Source organism: Pelophylax lessonae (assembly GCF_965119305.1).
Source record: "Pelophylax lessonae genome assembly, chromosome: 11".
Lineage (NCBI taxonomy): Eukaryota > Metazoa > Chordata > Amphibia > Anura > Ranidae > Pelophylax > Pelophylax lessonae.
Window position 1 is genome coordinate 27929590 of NC_138778.1, and position 13609 is coordinate 27943198.

Genomic DNA, 13609 nt, shown 5'->3' on the forward strand with positions numbered 1-13609 from the left:
GCTGACTGACGGCTTGATAAACAGAGGAGCATTATTGGAGCTGGGCCAGAACAGGTAGAGGAGGTCCTATGTGTGCCCAGGGCAGACATCACAAATTTTGGGGTCCCTGACACAGCTTTAGGCCTGGGCCCCTCCGGGCCTGACCACCAACATTCTGCAGGGCCCGTCCACTGGCCATCCCACCGAGTCCTTCAGTGCACCCACTTCTATTTTAACACTCTTACAACTTAATAAATTAAAATTAATCTAACCCATCAAAGAGACATTCCCCTTATATTCACCAAAGAAACATCCCAATCCAGTAAAGAGACGGTCTCATATATTCAGCAAAGAGACAACCTAATCCAGTAAAGAGACGGTCTCATATATTCAGCAAAGAGACATCCCAATCCAGTAAAGAGATGGTCTCATATATTCAGGAAAGAGACAACCTAATCCAGTAAAGAGACGGTCTCATATATTCAGCAAAGAGACATCCCAATCCAGTAAAGAGACGGTCTCATATTCAGCAAAGAGACAACCCAATCCAGTAAAGAGACGGTCTCATATATTCAGCAAAGAGACATCATAATCCAGTAAAGAGACGGTCTCATATATTCAGCAAAGAGACATCCCAATCCAGTAAAGAGATGGTCTCATGTATTTAGCAAAGATACATCTTAATTCAATAAAGATACATCCCCATGTATTCAGCAAAGAGACATCCCAATCCAGTAAAGAAAGCCTCATATATTAAGCTAAGAAACATCCTAATTCAACAAAGAGCCTCATATAATCGGCAAAGAGACCGCGCAATACAGTAAAGAGACAGCCTCATATATTCAGCAAAGAGATATCCCAATCCAACAAAGAGACATCCCCATATATTCAGCAAAGAGACATCCCAATCCAGTAAAGAGACGGTCTCATATATTCAGGAAAGCGACATCCCAATCCAGTAAAGAGACGGTCTCATGTGTTTAGTAAAGATACATCTTAATTCAATAAAGAGACATCCCCATATATTCAGCAAAGAGACATCCCAATCCAGTAAAGAAACAGCCTCATATATTCAGCAAAGAGAGCTTTTATAGGATATTGAATATATTGCTTATTTATTGTCGATATTAATTTATGGGTTATTTATTATAGGCGTTTGACACTTTTATTATGTAGATTGAGGACATTTATATATTTATATATTGATAATTTATTTCCCACTATATATATATATATATATCTGTATTTTTTTCCCTCCTCAGTTTACACACTACGCTGATACAGAATATTCACATTGAATCCTACATATACACCGGCAGCGCCAATCACTTCCTCTTCTCTTTATATATCTATTATATAATCCCTCCCAGGGTTATATCTTGAAGTGGGCTGCAGCCAATCTCTCTTATTATCTCTTTATATATATATATTTCTTTATTTGTTATTCTAAGCGCGGATTCTCTTAGTTTTTTGATCTAAGGGGTTAACTTTATTAACTCGCACACTGAAATTAGAAGGGGGTGAGCACTGCACTAGGCTGTGAATCCGTTCTACTACTGTTTTAAGTTATTTTCTGTCCAATTTTGGTGTTAAAAATACTTTCAAAGTTTCAATAAAGTGTGGTTATATTTATTTTATTGGCTTGTAGTTTTTCATTTCAGATTCTTTAAATTCAAGTCCAATATTGATAGAAATAACTTATTTAAAATCATTTGGGGAAAAAAGTCATTTTCAGTTTTCGGCCAAGGGCATCCTGAATTTTCGGTTTCGGCCAAGAATTTTAATTTCGGTGCATCTCTACTTGAAGTGGTTAGGCTACATTCACACCTGAGCGTAGCGTTTTCGCGCGTTTTTTACCGCAATTTTTACCGCAATTTACAGGCGTTTTTACAGGCGTTTTTTGTGCAGGCGTTTTTAGATTGAATAGAAACCAATGGAAAACGCCTGTAATCTGCCCAAAAAGAAGCTCATGTACTTTTTTGAGTGTTGGGCGTTTTGCTTATGGCGTCAAAACGCTCAGATGTGAACAGGGGCCATTGAAATGAATAGGATTTGTCTTGTTGGGCGTTTTGAGAGCTGATCCTAGAGCAGAAAAACTCCCCAAAAACGCCTAGATGTGAACGGAGCCTAAGGCTGCATTCACATGTCAGCTTATAATCGCGGGCAGAACCACCGCGGTTCCGCCCGCGATTCGGAGATTTATTGCAAATTGCGGGACGCCTAGCATTGCCCGTTGATTTGCAATAGCCCCCCAAACGCCGAGCGATGTTGCCGCGATTTACGGCCGCCGAATCGTGGCAACATCGCGCAAACAAAATCGTGGGACGCAATACGCTCCAAAGAAGCTCTTGTACTTTTTTGGAGCGTATTGCGTCCCGCGATTTTGTTTGCGCGATGTTGCCGCGATTCGGCGGGCGTAAATCGCGGCAACATCGCTCGGCGTTTGGGGGGCTATTGCAAATCAACGGGCAACGCTAGGCGTCCCGCGATTTGCAATAAATCTCCGAATCGCGGGCGGAACCGCGGCGGTTCTGCCCGCGATTATAAGCTGACATGTGAATGCAGCCTGAAAGGAAAGAAAATAAATAAAAGAAGGAAATGATACATTGTAAAACATTGTGTTTATAGTTATTTCCCAGCCTTAGCAATGTTGATAAACATTTGCTGGAGGCTCTTTTTTTTTTTTTTTGTTCCTGACAGCTGTGAGTGAGTAGAAAACAGCTCTGCTCTGTATAAATCAGGCATGTCCAACCTGCGGCCCCGGGGGGCGCATGCGGCCCAGAACCGCAGGCATTGCGGCCCACTGACCCCTGACAATTTTATTTAATTTTATTTTTTGCTGGGGAGGAAGGAAGTCGGGTCGGGGGCATGGCCACAGCGGCTTCCAGCTAACTGTAGGCAGAGGCTGCCTCGGAGGGGAGCATGTGCAGTGTTTCTGACTCCTACCACCATGACCGCTTCAAATCACTGAAGTGGTCATGGTGGTTAGAGTGTTCCTTTAATATCTCTCAGAAGAAGTAAACCTCTGTATACCGATTCCATTTAATTTGATCATCCTCTAGTTGTGTTAAATTAGTGGCGCGGCGGCATTTTACTACTTATATACCTTAACTATATTATATATTTTATATGCGGCCCGAGAAAATTTCTCTACACTCAATGTGGCCCAGAGAAGCCAAAAGGTTGGACACCCATGGTATAAATCGAGGAAATGGCGTTTTAAAATCGTGAAGGGGGGGTGAATCGAGATCGCATTTTTTTTAACGATTAATCATGCAGCTCTACTACAAAGTATGGTGTATATATACTGGAATTTACGTAGCTACAGATGCTATACTGGTATTGGTGGTGATCAGCGACTTATAATGTGACTGTGATAGGGTGGCGGGCAATCTGAGGCTAACAGACATCGGGTGGTAGAGTCACTGACATCGTTAGTGACACGAATACAGTGATCAGTGATAATACTGTACAATGTACTGACAGTGGCTGGGAAAAGGTTAAATATGTGTAATGTGTGCTGCTGTTTTTTCCCTGCTTTGCAGGGAAAAGAAACAGCCAGATTGATGATCAGTGTATGGAGCCCTGTGTGTTTGTAAACACAGGGCTCTGTGCTGTGAATGGACGCCAGCTTATCAGCAAGTCTCAGCCATGAATTATTGGCCAGAACCTGCTGACGAAATCAGCAGAGGGTGCACCGGCAAACCCGGAAGTCCCCGGTGACGCACATGTAGGTGATCCTGCGGGGCTGTGCCGCTTACTTGCAATATAACTACTTTGGGCAGGGCAAGCAGTAGAGCTGCACAATTCTGGATTAAATGAATCACTTTTGCTTAGAATAAAAATCACGATTCTCGGCGTAACATCATCTTTCACATTATACAACGAAATTGGACTAACCTTACTGTCAGGGGGGAGGGGGAAACAGGTACTTGTTTTTTAGACATGTACCCTTCCGCACTTCTGGGAGATGGCTCCTTCCCTTGGAATTTCGGGGCTTGATCTAAAACGGGGGTCACCAAACTTTTTAAACAAAGGGCCGGTTTACTGTGCTTCAGGCTTTAGGGGGGCCGAATTGTTGCCAACAGGGTAGAAAATATCCTGGGCCTAGCATCAGTGAAAATAAACATGGCTTCAGGGTTGGTGGATAGTAGGATTTGGAATGGTGCCCCATCATTGGTATCAGTGGGGAGGAATGGTGCCCCATCATTGGTATCAGTGGGGAAGAATGCTGCCCCATCTTTGGTATCAGTGGGGAGGAATGGTGCCCCATCATTGGTATCAGTAGGGGAGGATTGGTGCCCCATCATTGGTATCAGTGGGGAGGAATGGTACCCCATCATTGGTATCAGTGGGGAGGAATAGTGCCCCATCATTAGAATCAGTGGGAGGAATGGTAACCCATCATTGGTATCAGTGGGGAGGAATGGTACCCCATCATTGGTATCAGTGGGGAGGAATGGTGCCCCATCTTTGGTATCAGTGGGGAGGAATGGTGCCCCATCATTGGTATCAGTAGGGGAGGATTGGTGCCCCATCATTGGTATCAGTGGGGAGGAATGGTGCCCCATCATTGGTATCAGTGGGGAGGAATGGTGCCCCATCATTGGTATCAGTGGGGAGGAATGGTACCCCATCATTGGTATCAGTGGGGAGGAATGGTGCCCCATCATTGGTATCAGTGGGGAGGAATGGTGCCCCATCATTGGTATCAGTGGGGAGGAATGGTGCCCCATCATTGGTATCAGTGGGGAGGAATGGTACCCCATCATTGGTATCAGTGGGGAGGAATGGTGCCCCATCATTGGTATCAGTGGGGAGGAATGGTACCCCATCATTGGTATCAGTGGGGAGGAATGGTGCCCCATCATTGGTATCAGTGGGGAGGAATGGTGCCCCATCATTGGTATCAGTGGGGAGGAATGGTGCCCCATCATTGGTATCAGTGGGGAGGAATGGTACCCCATCATTGGTATCAGTGGGGAGGAATGGTGCCCCATCATTGGTATCAGTGGGGAGGAATGGTGCCCCATCATTGGTATCAGTGGGGAGGAATAGTGCCCCATCATTGGTATCAGTGGGGAGGAATGGTGCCCCATCATTGGTATCAGTGGGGAGGAATGGTGCCCCATCATTGGTATCAGTGGGAGGAATGGTACCCCATCATTGGTATCAGTGCTATTAATGCAAAAAGCAGTGCCCCATTGTTGGTGTCAGTGGGAAGAATAGTGCCTCATATCATTGGTAGGAAAAGGGCCAGGTAAAGGTTGGCAAGGGGCCACATTCGGCCCTGGTGCTGCAGTTTGGAGAACCCTGATCTAAAAGAACCAAATGATACAATGTTTATAGTTATCGCTCAGCGCTGAGCAATGCCAATAAACATTTGCTGGAGGCTCTTTTTTTTTTTTTTTTTTTTTTGACAGCTGTGTGTGATCAGAAAACGGCTCTGCTCTGTATGGATTGTGGAAATGCTGGATTAAGATCCTGAGGGGGGGGTTGAATCAAGATCGCTATTTTTTTAACGATTAATTGTGTAGCTCTTGCAAGCAGTTAATAACATTTTGCCTCAAATGTATGTTTGTTCTTTGTCTTAGTTTCTCCGTCACTGGCGACCTTGATCCTGAGAAGGGAGGCATCGAAGAAAGCCGGATCCAGTACGAAGAACCTGGGAGGAAAGAGTCCAGGGAGGAGATATGGAGTCAGAGCCGTAGATGGTGAGCCGGTTATGAATCAGATGATAGAAACAGAGCCACTGCAGTGTACAGTAGATCCGTGAGGGTGCAAAGGTTTTTTTTGTGTCGTTTAATAACTGTATATCTGAGTTCTTAGTCACTGCGGCCTCTGACCGCTAGTCTCAGGGGATGTGAAACAATTTTTGGGCAGTCACTACTGTGCTGCTTGCTGTTCTCTTTATTGGAGGCTCTGACATTGAGAAGAAAAAGATCTCTCTCTACAAAGATGGCAACCTCCGCAGTGACAGTGCAGAACAAAGCATGATTAGTCCATACTGGGATAGATTACCTGCAGGGAACCAGGAAATAATGGTAACCAGTCACAGCTTCCAGAGAGTTCCTCAATAAAGTGACACTATCATCACCACCAGGTCCCTGCAAGTGAAGAGACATTATACTTCCCTCTCCAGCAACTTGTGTTTCCTACCTTTGCTCTCCAATTTTTTTTTGGGAGGTTACATTGTCATTTCATTTATAGTGAGACAAATTGCCCCCTTAACCACTTAAGCCCCAGAAGATTTTACCCCCTTCCTGACCAGGGCCTATTTTGCGATTCGGCACTGCGTGACTTTAACGGACAATTTTGCGGTCGTGCCACACTGTACCTAAACTAATTTGACGTCCTTTTTTTCCCACAAACAGAGCTTTCTTTTGGTGGTATTTGATCACCTGTGCGATTTTTTTGATCATGCGCTATAAACAAAATAAGAGCGTCAATTTTGCAAAAATAACAATATTTTTCACATTTTTTTTATATGAAATTCCCCCAAAATAAAATGTAAAAAACAAAATTTAACATTTTAGGCCAATTTGTTTTATGCTACATATGTTTGGTAAAAAAAATCGCAAAAAGCGTATTTTGATTGGTTTGCACAAAAGTTATTGCGTTTACTAACTAAGGGAAAGATTTTTGTTATTTTTTTTTTAACGAGTAATGGCGGCGATCTGCAATTTGTTTTTTATTGTGGGACTGCGACATTGCGGCAGACAGATCGGACCCTTGACTGACATTTTTGACACTTTTGGGGTTACCAGTGACATTACTACAGTAATCAGTGCTATACATATGCACTGTTACTGTAAAAATGACACTGGCAGGGAAGGGGTTAATTTTATTGGAGAGGGAGGGGTTAAGTGTGTCCCTAGGGGCGTGCTTCTAACTGTGATTGGATGTGGCTTGAGGTGTAAGAACAGAGATCAACGGTCCTACATAGCAGAACCGTATGATCTCAATTCTTACACAGGGAAGAATGACAGGCGGATTTGTTTACATTAGCCACTTGCCTTTCTCCCGCTGTAACGGACAATCGCGAGTGTCTGGCGGACATCGGGTCCGCCGGGCACACATGTGCGGCCCCTGTAAGCGAGCGGGAGCGTGCCTCCGGCGGCACGCGGGGTGGGGTCCGTGAGCGAGCGGGAGCGCGCCTCCGGTGGCGCGCGCTTGCTCCCTAGAGCCTCACAGGCTAGCGACGTAGACCTACGTCCCTTTGCCTGTGAGGGGCTGACTGCCGACGTAAATCGTCGTTAGGCAGTCGACAAGTGGTTAATGAGTGGGGCTATAAAGGCAACCACTAACCACAAAATGTAAAAAAAAATATAAATTTTATTTGACATACAGACAAAAACATCACATATTAATTATGAAAAACATCTATACAAAATAGTCACAAAGCTCCACAGTAAGGTACGGTATATTCTTGCGCTAAAAGAGCAGGCCTTAAGGGGTAAAGCATCCACTGGAAATCCTGATCAGAATTGTATAAAAACTTGAAAGAACTCCTCATATAATAATGTTAAAAACATCCATGTTTATTGGAGGAAAATGTATATATATGTATATGTGTATCACAAGTTCATATTTAAATAAAAATCAGGTCAAAGGGTAAGTTAATACCTTGAAATGAGCCCTCCTGCGTCCTCTGTAATTGTATCTGCATTGGTGCCCACAGCATGGGAGATGGAGTGAGCAGATGGAGGCTCTGACCGGGTGGAACTTCGGTGTTGATGAAGGAACCCGGTTGGGCAGTGGACAAGTGTCCAGGACAGATGGAAGGAAGTCGCGTGGAACGCACCGGACAGCTCAAGGCAGATGGGGTGCTGGGTGATGACGTCACTCACCGCGCCTGATCCCGGAAGGGCCAGAGGACGAGGTTAGAGGAGAGGCGAGCGTCAGAGGGTCGGTCCCGTCACTATAGCAACATGTTTCACGCATCTGCGCCTTGTCAAGCTGAGTGACGGGACGGACCAAACCTCTATAAATATTAAAATTGGAAAGAGAATTAAGAAAATCACACCCACGAGGGCGGGATTATCTTGATAATTTGGAAGTTTTTTTACACATTCATTCATGTTATGGACAGAATGCAGACTCCACACCGAGATAAAAAACTAAAACATATTAAATAATCACAATCACAGCTTGGACACCAATGCAGATGCAATTACAGAGGATGCAGGAGGGCTAATTTCAAGGTATTAACCTACCCTTTGACCTGATTTTTTATTTTAATGTGAACTTGTGATACATATACCGTATATTCTCGTGTATAAGCCGAGGCCCCTAATCTTACCACAAAAAAATGGGAAAAATTATTGACTCGAGTATAAACCTAGGGTGAGAATGCAGGGTGGCGGGCATGGTACAGGAGAATGCAGGGCGGCGGGCATGGTGCAGGAGAATGCAGGGCGGCGGGCATGGTACAGGAGAATGCGGGGCGGCGGGCATGGTGCAGGAGAATGCGGGGCGGCGGGCATGGTGCAGGAGAATGCAGGGCGGCGGGCATTGTACAGGAGAATGCAGGGCGGCGGGCATGGTACAGGAGAATGCAGGGCGGCGGGCATTGTACAGGAGAATGCGGGGCGGCGGGCATGGTGCAGGAGAATGCGGGGCGGCGGGCATGGTGCAGGAGAATGCGGGGCGGCGGGCATGGTGCAGGAGAATGCGGGGCTGCAGGCATAGTACAAGAGAATGCGGGGCTGCGGGCATGGTACAGGTGTACCATGCCCACAGCACTGTGCATCCCTTGTAGTATGCCCGCAGATAGTGCGGCTGTGTTTCACTTACCTGTTCCAGAGGCGCCCTAAATTTAAAAATGGCGCCGACACGTCATTGCACATGCGCCGCCGCCGCTTGGGAAAGCTGGTATACATTCAGCTATTTCCGGGAATAGCCGAACGTGTACTGCCTGTCCCAAGCGGCGGCGGCGCATGCGCAATGATGTGTTGGCGCCATTTTTAAATCTAAAGCATGTCGGGGCGGCCGGGACATTTTTTTTTTTTTTTTGACTCGAGTATAAGCCGAGGGGGATGTTTTCAGCACAAAAAAAATGTGCTGAAAAACTCGGCTTATACTCGAGTATATACAGTATTTCCTCCAATAAACATGGATGTTTTCAACATTATTATATGAGGAGTTCTTTCAAGTTTTTATACAATTCTGATCAGGATTTCCAGTGGATGCTTTTACCCCTTAAGCCTGCTCCTTTTAGCGCATGAATACACCTTACTGTGGAGTTTTGTTTGTTCCTCCTTCCCAAGGAGAATTTTTTTCATAACAGCTTGGGATATTTCAGGCTGCGCCAATTCTGCCATCATTATTTAGTAGGCGCCAGATTCTGGATTGCGAAATAAAAATAGTCACGGCTATAAAGATGTTTTTGACAAAAGATGCGGTAGCCTCATTTATGAAAGAGAGCAATCCTCCAATTACTGACGCGTTTCAGATGTTCACCACCTTTCTTTAGGGGTATGAGGAGTGGAGGTTTATAGTTCTCTCTATCGTTAGGAAAAATAAAGGGTTTTAGGTTATCATGATCATTGTATTATATTGGAAACTACAATTAAATGTATCAAATAATAATGTAGTGCATACCAAGAATGAGGATATTTTTTAATGAAGAAAAAAGCCGTGTATTAAAAACCAAAAAATAAGTCTGCGGTAAACATGCCAAGGTGGTAAGTATTGGTCTGAGGTGGAGATGTCTCAACCATTCAGGATGGCCATCTGATCTGGCAACTGTCCCATATGGGGCCAAATGGCATCCCAGGAGTGAGGCGGTGTTGGGTTGTCTATGGCAGTGGTCCTCAACCCTGGCCTGCAGGGCCCACTAACAGGCCAGATTTTAGGTATTACCTTGGGGAGATGCAGACTAGAGTACTGCAATCACTGAGCAGCAAATGATATCACCGGGATGTATTTCAGTTATCTTGCAAACTTGGCCTATTAGTGGACCCTGTAGGCCAGGGTTGAGGACCTCTGGTCTATGGAGTTTAATCAAAATGATTCATATTAAAAGAAATCCCCAGTATTAATTGCGGCATTAGTTGTGTCAGAGAAAGTATATTAATAGGTTGATAGAAGCTAAATAGTAGAGTATCAATACATGTGAGGGTTGTAGATCCTGTGTATGTATGTGTATGTATGTGTATATATATATATATATTTATACACACACATATATACACACACACATATATATATATATATATATATATATATATATATATATATATATATATATATATATATATAGCTACTCTCAGTGGGGTAGAGATCAGCACATGTCAAAATACCTGATTAGAAATCGTAATTTATCCCGTTTAAGAGAGTATCCACAATGTACTGGGAATGGTGTAACATGAGTATGATGAGAAATTTGTCAAAAAGTAATTACCCAACAGGTTGTCTCCGCCGCTGATCACACGACACCCGGCAGCTCCGTATGTTGAGCCGCTGGTGAGTCGCGGTTAAGTAGTCATCGGCGGCGTGGGACGCGCGCAAGAGCCAACCAATCGGACCGCCCGTCCCTGGAGCACAAGGATGCCGGCGCAGAAAGTGTTTAGGCAAATCTCGACACACAGCAGAAGGCTGAAAGTACAGGTGGGAGCTAACACCAAAACAGAGGGGGCGCTGTGCCAGAAGGCACAGCATCCCCTCCGTGCGCCGGGTCAGATCAAAAAAAAAAAAAAGTCAGACATCCTCCCTTAAGACCATAATGTGTGGAAAAAAGGAAAATTTATATTGGGAGTATTTCATTCCCCTGGTGTACATTACCTCTTTCTCTTTCATTCATTGACGGACACAGCTCCTGATTCTTTTTAACTATTGGGTTATACTGCTCCCTACAGGAATAGGACACTAGGCAGGAAAAAGCTTAACTACGCCTATGGGCAGTCCTGGGGGGTATACACCCACTCTCAGCTATAGTTTTTTTCTGCCTAGTCAGGAGTAAGAACCTAGTTCCTTGCTAGGATCTCTGGTCATGTGAGAATCTGCAATCAATTGCCGGACTGGGCGACGGGCTGGATCCAGAGGGTCCCCCCAGTCTGGCCAGCGAGTGTGTGAAGACCGCAGGTCGGCAGCGACATAGCCCCACTAGATGGGGGCTGGCCTGCGAGTTAAATGTTTTGCGAGGACGCATACGACCTGGCCTCAGCCTGAGTCACAGCGTTTCTCCTGGTCGACAGCACCCACATTACGATGTAGCGATGGTCTGTTCGGAGCGGTGCCCACCCTGTTCCTGGTATGGTAAGTAGCTGGAGGGTTTTGGGATGGACATGGGCCCCTCCCTGGAACAGTGCGGCCCCCAGGTTCCCCTCTAAAATTTTGGTGGTCACTGTGGGTCTTTTGGCCCTCCCACATTCCTTTGGGCATTTGCCGGGCTGGGATCCGTGCACTTGAGGCTGGGCCTCCACAAAAATGTAGGCCGCGGCTTGCTAAGGCTATTTGGTCAGCTTTGTGCCTCGTTGGAAGGGGGGCCGCTGTGGGGGCACTTCATTTTTTAATGACAGCCTTGCTGCCATTATTGTGTGGGGCACCCCTCTGTGGAGTTGGCTTTCTTCGGACACTGCTTGTAACAAAACTGAGTGCCTATAGCTGAGAGTGGGAGTATACCCCCTGGGACTGCCCCATAGGCGTAGTCAAGCTTTTTCCTGCCTAGTGTCCTACTCCTGTAGGGGGCAGTATTACCCTGTGGTTAAGAAGAATCCGGAGCGGTGTCCGTCATTGAACATCAGAGAAATTGATTTTACGGTAGGCCAAAAAGCCCATATTTTTTTTTATTTACCTCTCCTGCTACATCCTGTTAACCCTCGTCTGCTTAAATTTCAGGTGACTTTGTCCATACTGGAAACATTCTTGCTACTCAGAGGCTCATACGATGGCACCCAGGGTCTCAGGTAGGTTTTATGGTTTCTTGCACTCTAACTACTTCCTGCCCTTTAGGCCGTACCAGTACAGCTTAGGGTTGAAGTGGTTATACCAAGGTCAAGGCTGCAGCTGCTGTCTTGACCCTGGTATCTTTCTTTTCAGGTAGTGGCTCTGAATAATGTAAAAATAATCCAAGTGTCTATATAGCCACTGGACTACTTTTACATGGAGCGGAAGGTGGTCCCACCACACCAATCCCACTTCTGATTCTAGTGTGTGCCTGGGCACTCCTCCTGCATTCCCTCTCCCACCGTCTGCTGCAGGTACACAGGGGGATGTGTCATTTACCGACCCCTTCCTTTTCTGAATAGACACAGTGAGCGATCAGTACTGATCACTCCTGTGTCCATTCATAGGTGAAGCATAATAAATTGTTTACTTTGCTACCAGCCTCTGTCTCCTGTTCATTCATCTTCAGTGTAGCTGAGACTACCATTACCGTGTGATCATACTGCGGAGGTCCACGCATCTGACACTCCTGAAAGTGTCAGATAGCAACAGCACCTAGATTGAAGATTTAGCGGACTAACCTTTGGAAATGTAATAATCCGCTTCTTTTATAGCTTTCTGACAGTAATATTAACGTAATAATGGAGAAATAGAGCCAAAGCTGTTTTGGTCCTACTTTTGTGGGTCACAGCAGTGCACTCAGTTCTGCACTCCTATAACCTGTTTTCAGGCAACAGCGGTATAAAAGACGTTGTGGACTGATGCCATAGAGCTGGTCCAGGCTCTGGAAAGATCCCAGCCATATTGTTGCAGCTGAGAGGCAGAGCCAGCAGCTCCCTCCGCAGGCCAGCACTCTAGTGAGCGCTGGAGGGGCAGAGCAGAGAGCCAGTGACTGACTGTCATGGCTCTCTGCTTGCTAAAGACTGAGAATTGAGCAATCACTTAGTTCTCGGTCCTAGAGGCGGCAGGGGACAGATGCAAGATTGTTTGGTACGGCATCCGCCTAGTTGAATGTGTGTTTGTTTCATTTTAATTAGGGATGACCCCGATACCAATATCTGGCATTGTGAAATCGCAGATACCGGAACCGATCCAGAGCTACACACAAAGCAAGCGGCTGCAGTACAGAGCAAAGCCGCTGCTTCATGTGTACGGGGCTCCTCCATTCACAGGCGGAGTGCATCTGATATCACTCCGCCTGTGAGCCGGACCTATACAGGAAGTAGCGGCTCCCATCCTATACTACTGCACCTAGTAAGGGATGGCTGAGCTTTTACCAAGCAAAAACCAGATCGGTCAATGTTACCGATCCCCCGATCCATCTAAAATGGCCATATCGGTACCGATATCAGGTCCGAATATCGGATCGGTGCATCCCTAATTTTAATTTCCAAAATTTTATTTTAAAATCAAATATTACCTTGGATAAATCTTTCAGTAACTCCTGAGACTGTAGCAATTTCCTTTTTTTATTTTAATAGGTGGGAATTGGCCGAAACAAAACTCTGTACGCACTGGAGGATGGCATTGTACGTTACACCAAAGAAGTCTACATACCAAGCCCTCGTAGCAGTGACAGTGTCAATGTTATCTCCAAGCTGCCTATGGGAGCAGTTCTATATAAAACCTTCATTAATGTCATTCCTAAGCCTAAAGAACATAGCTTTAAATTGGTGGACATGATGTGAGTGGTAGTCATAATGTAAATAACCTTTATTTAATTAAACTGCTTTCTAATAAA

The 13609-nt window shown here is 45.4% G+C and overlaps 1 protein-coding gene across 1 annotated transcript in view; it reads left to right on the forward strand.

Moving 5' to 3' along the window:
- MRPL27 (mitochondrial ribosomal protein L27) overlaps positions 1-13609 on the forward strand; it is a 16335-nt gene extending 2726 nt beyond the window's left edge. The window contains exons 2-4 of the mRNA XM_082272350.1: positions 5574-5693; positions 11821-11888; positions 13350-13609. Of these exons, the coding sequence (XP_082128476.1) occupies positions 5574-5693; positions 11821-11888; positions 13350-13556 (395 nt within the window). The 3' untranslated portion in view covers positions 13557-13609. The remainder of the gene's footprint in view (positions 1-5573; positions 5694-11820; positions 11889-13349) is intronic.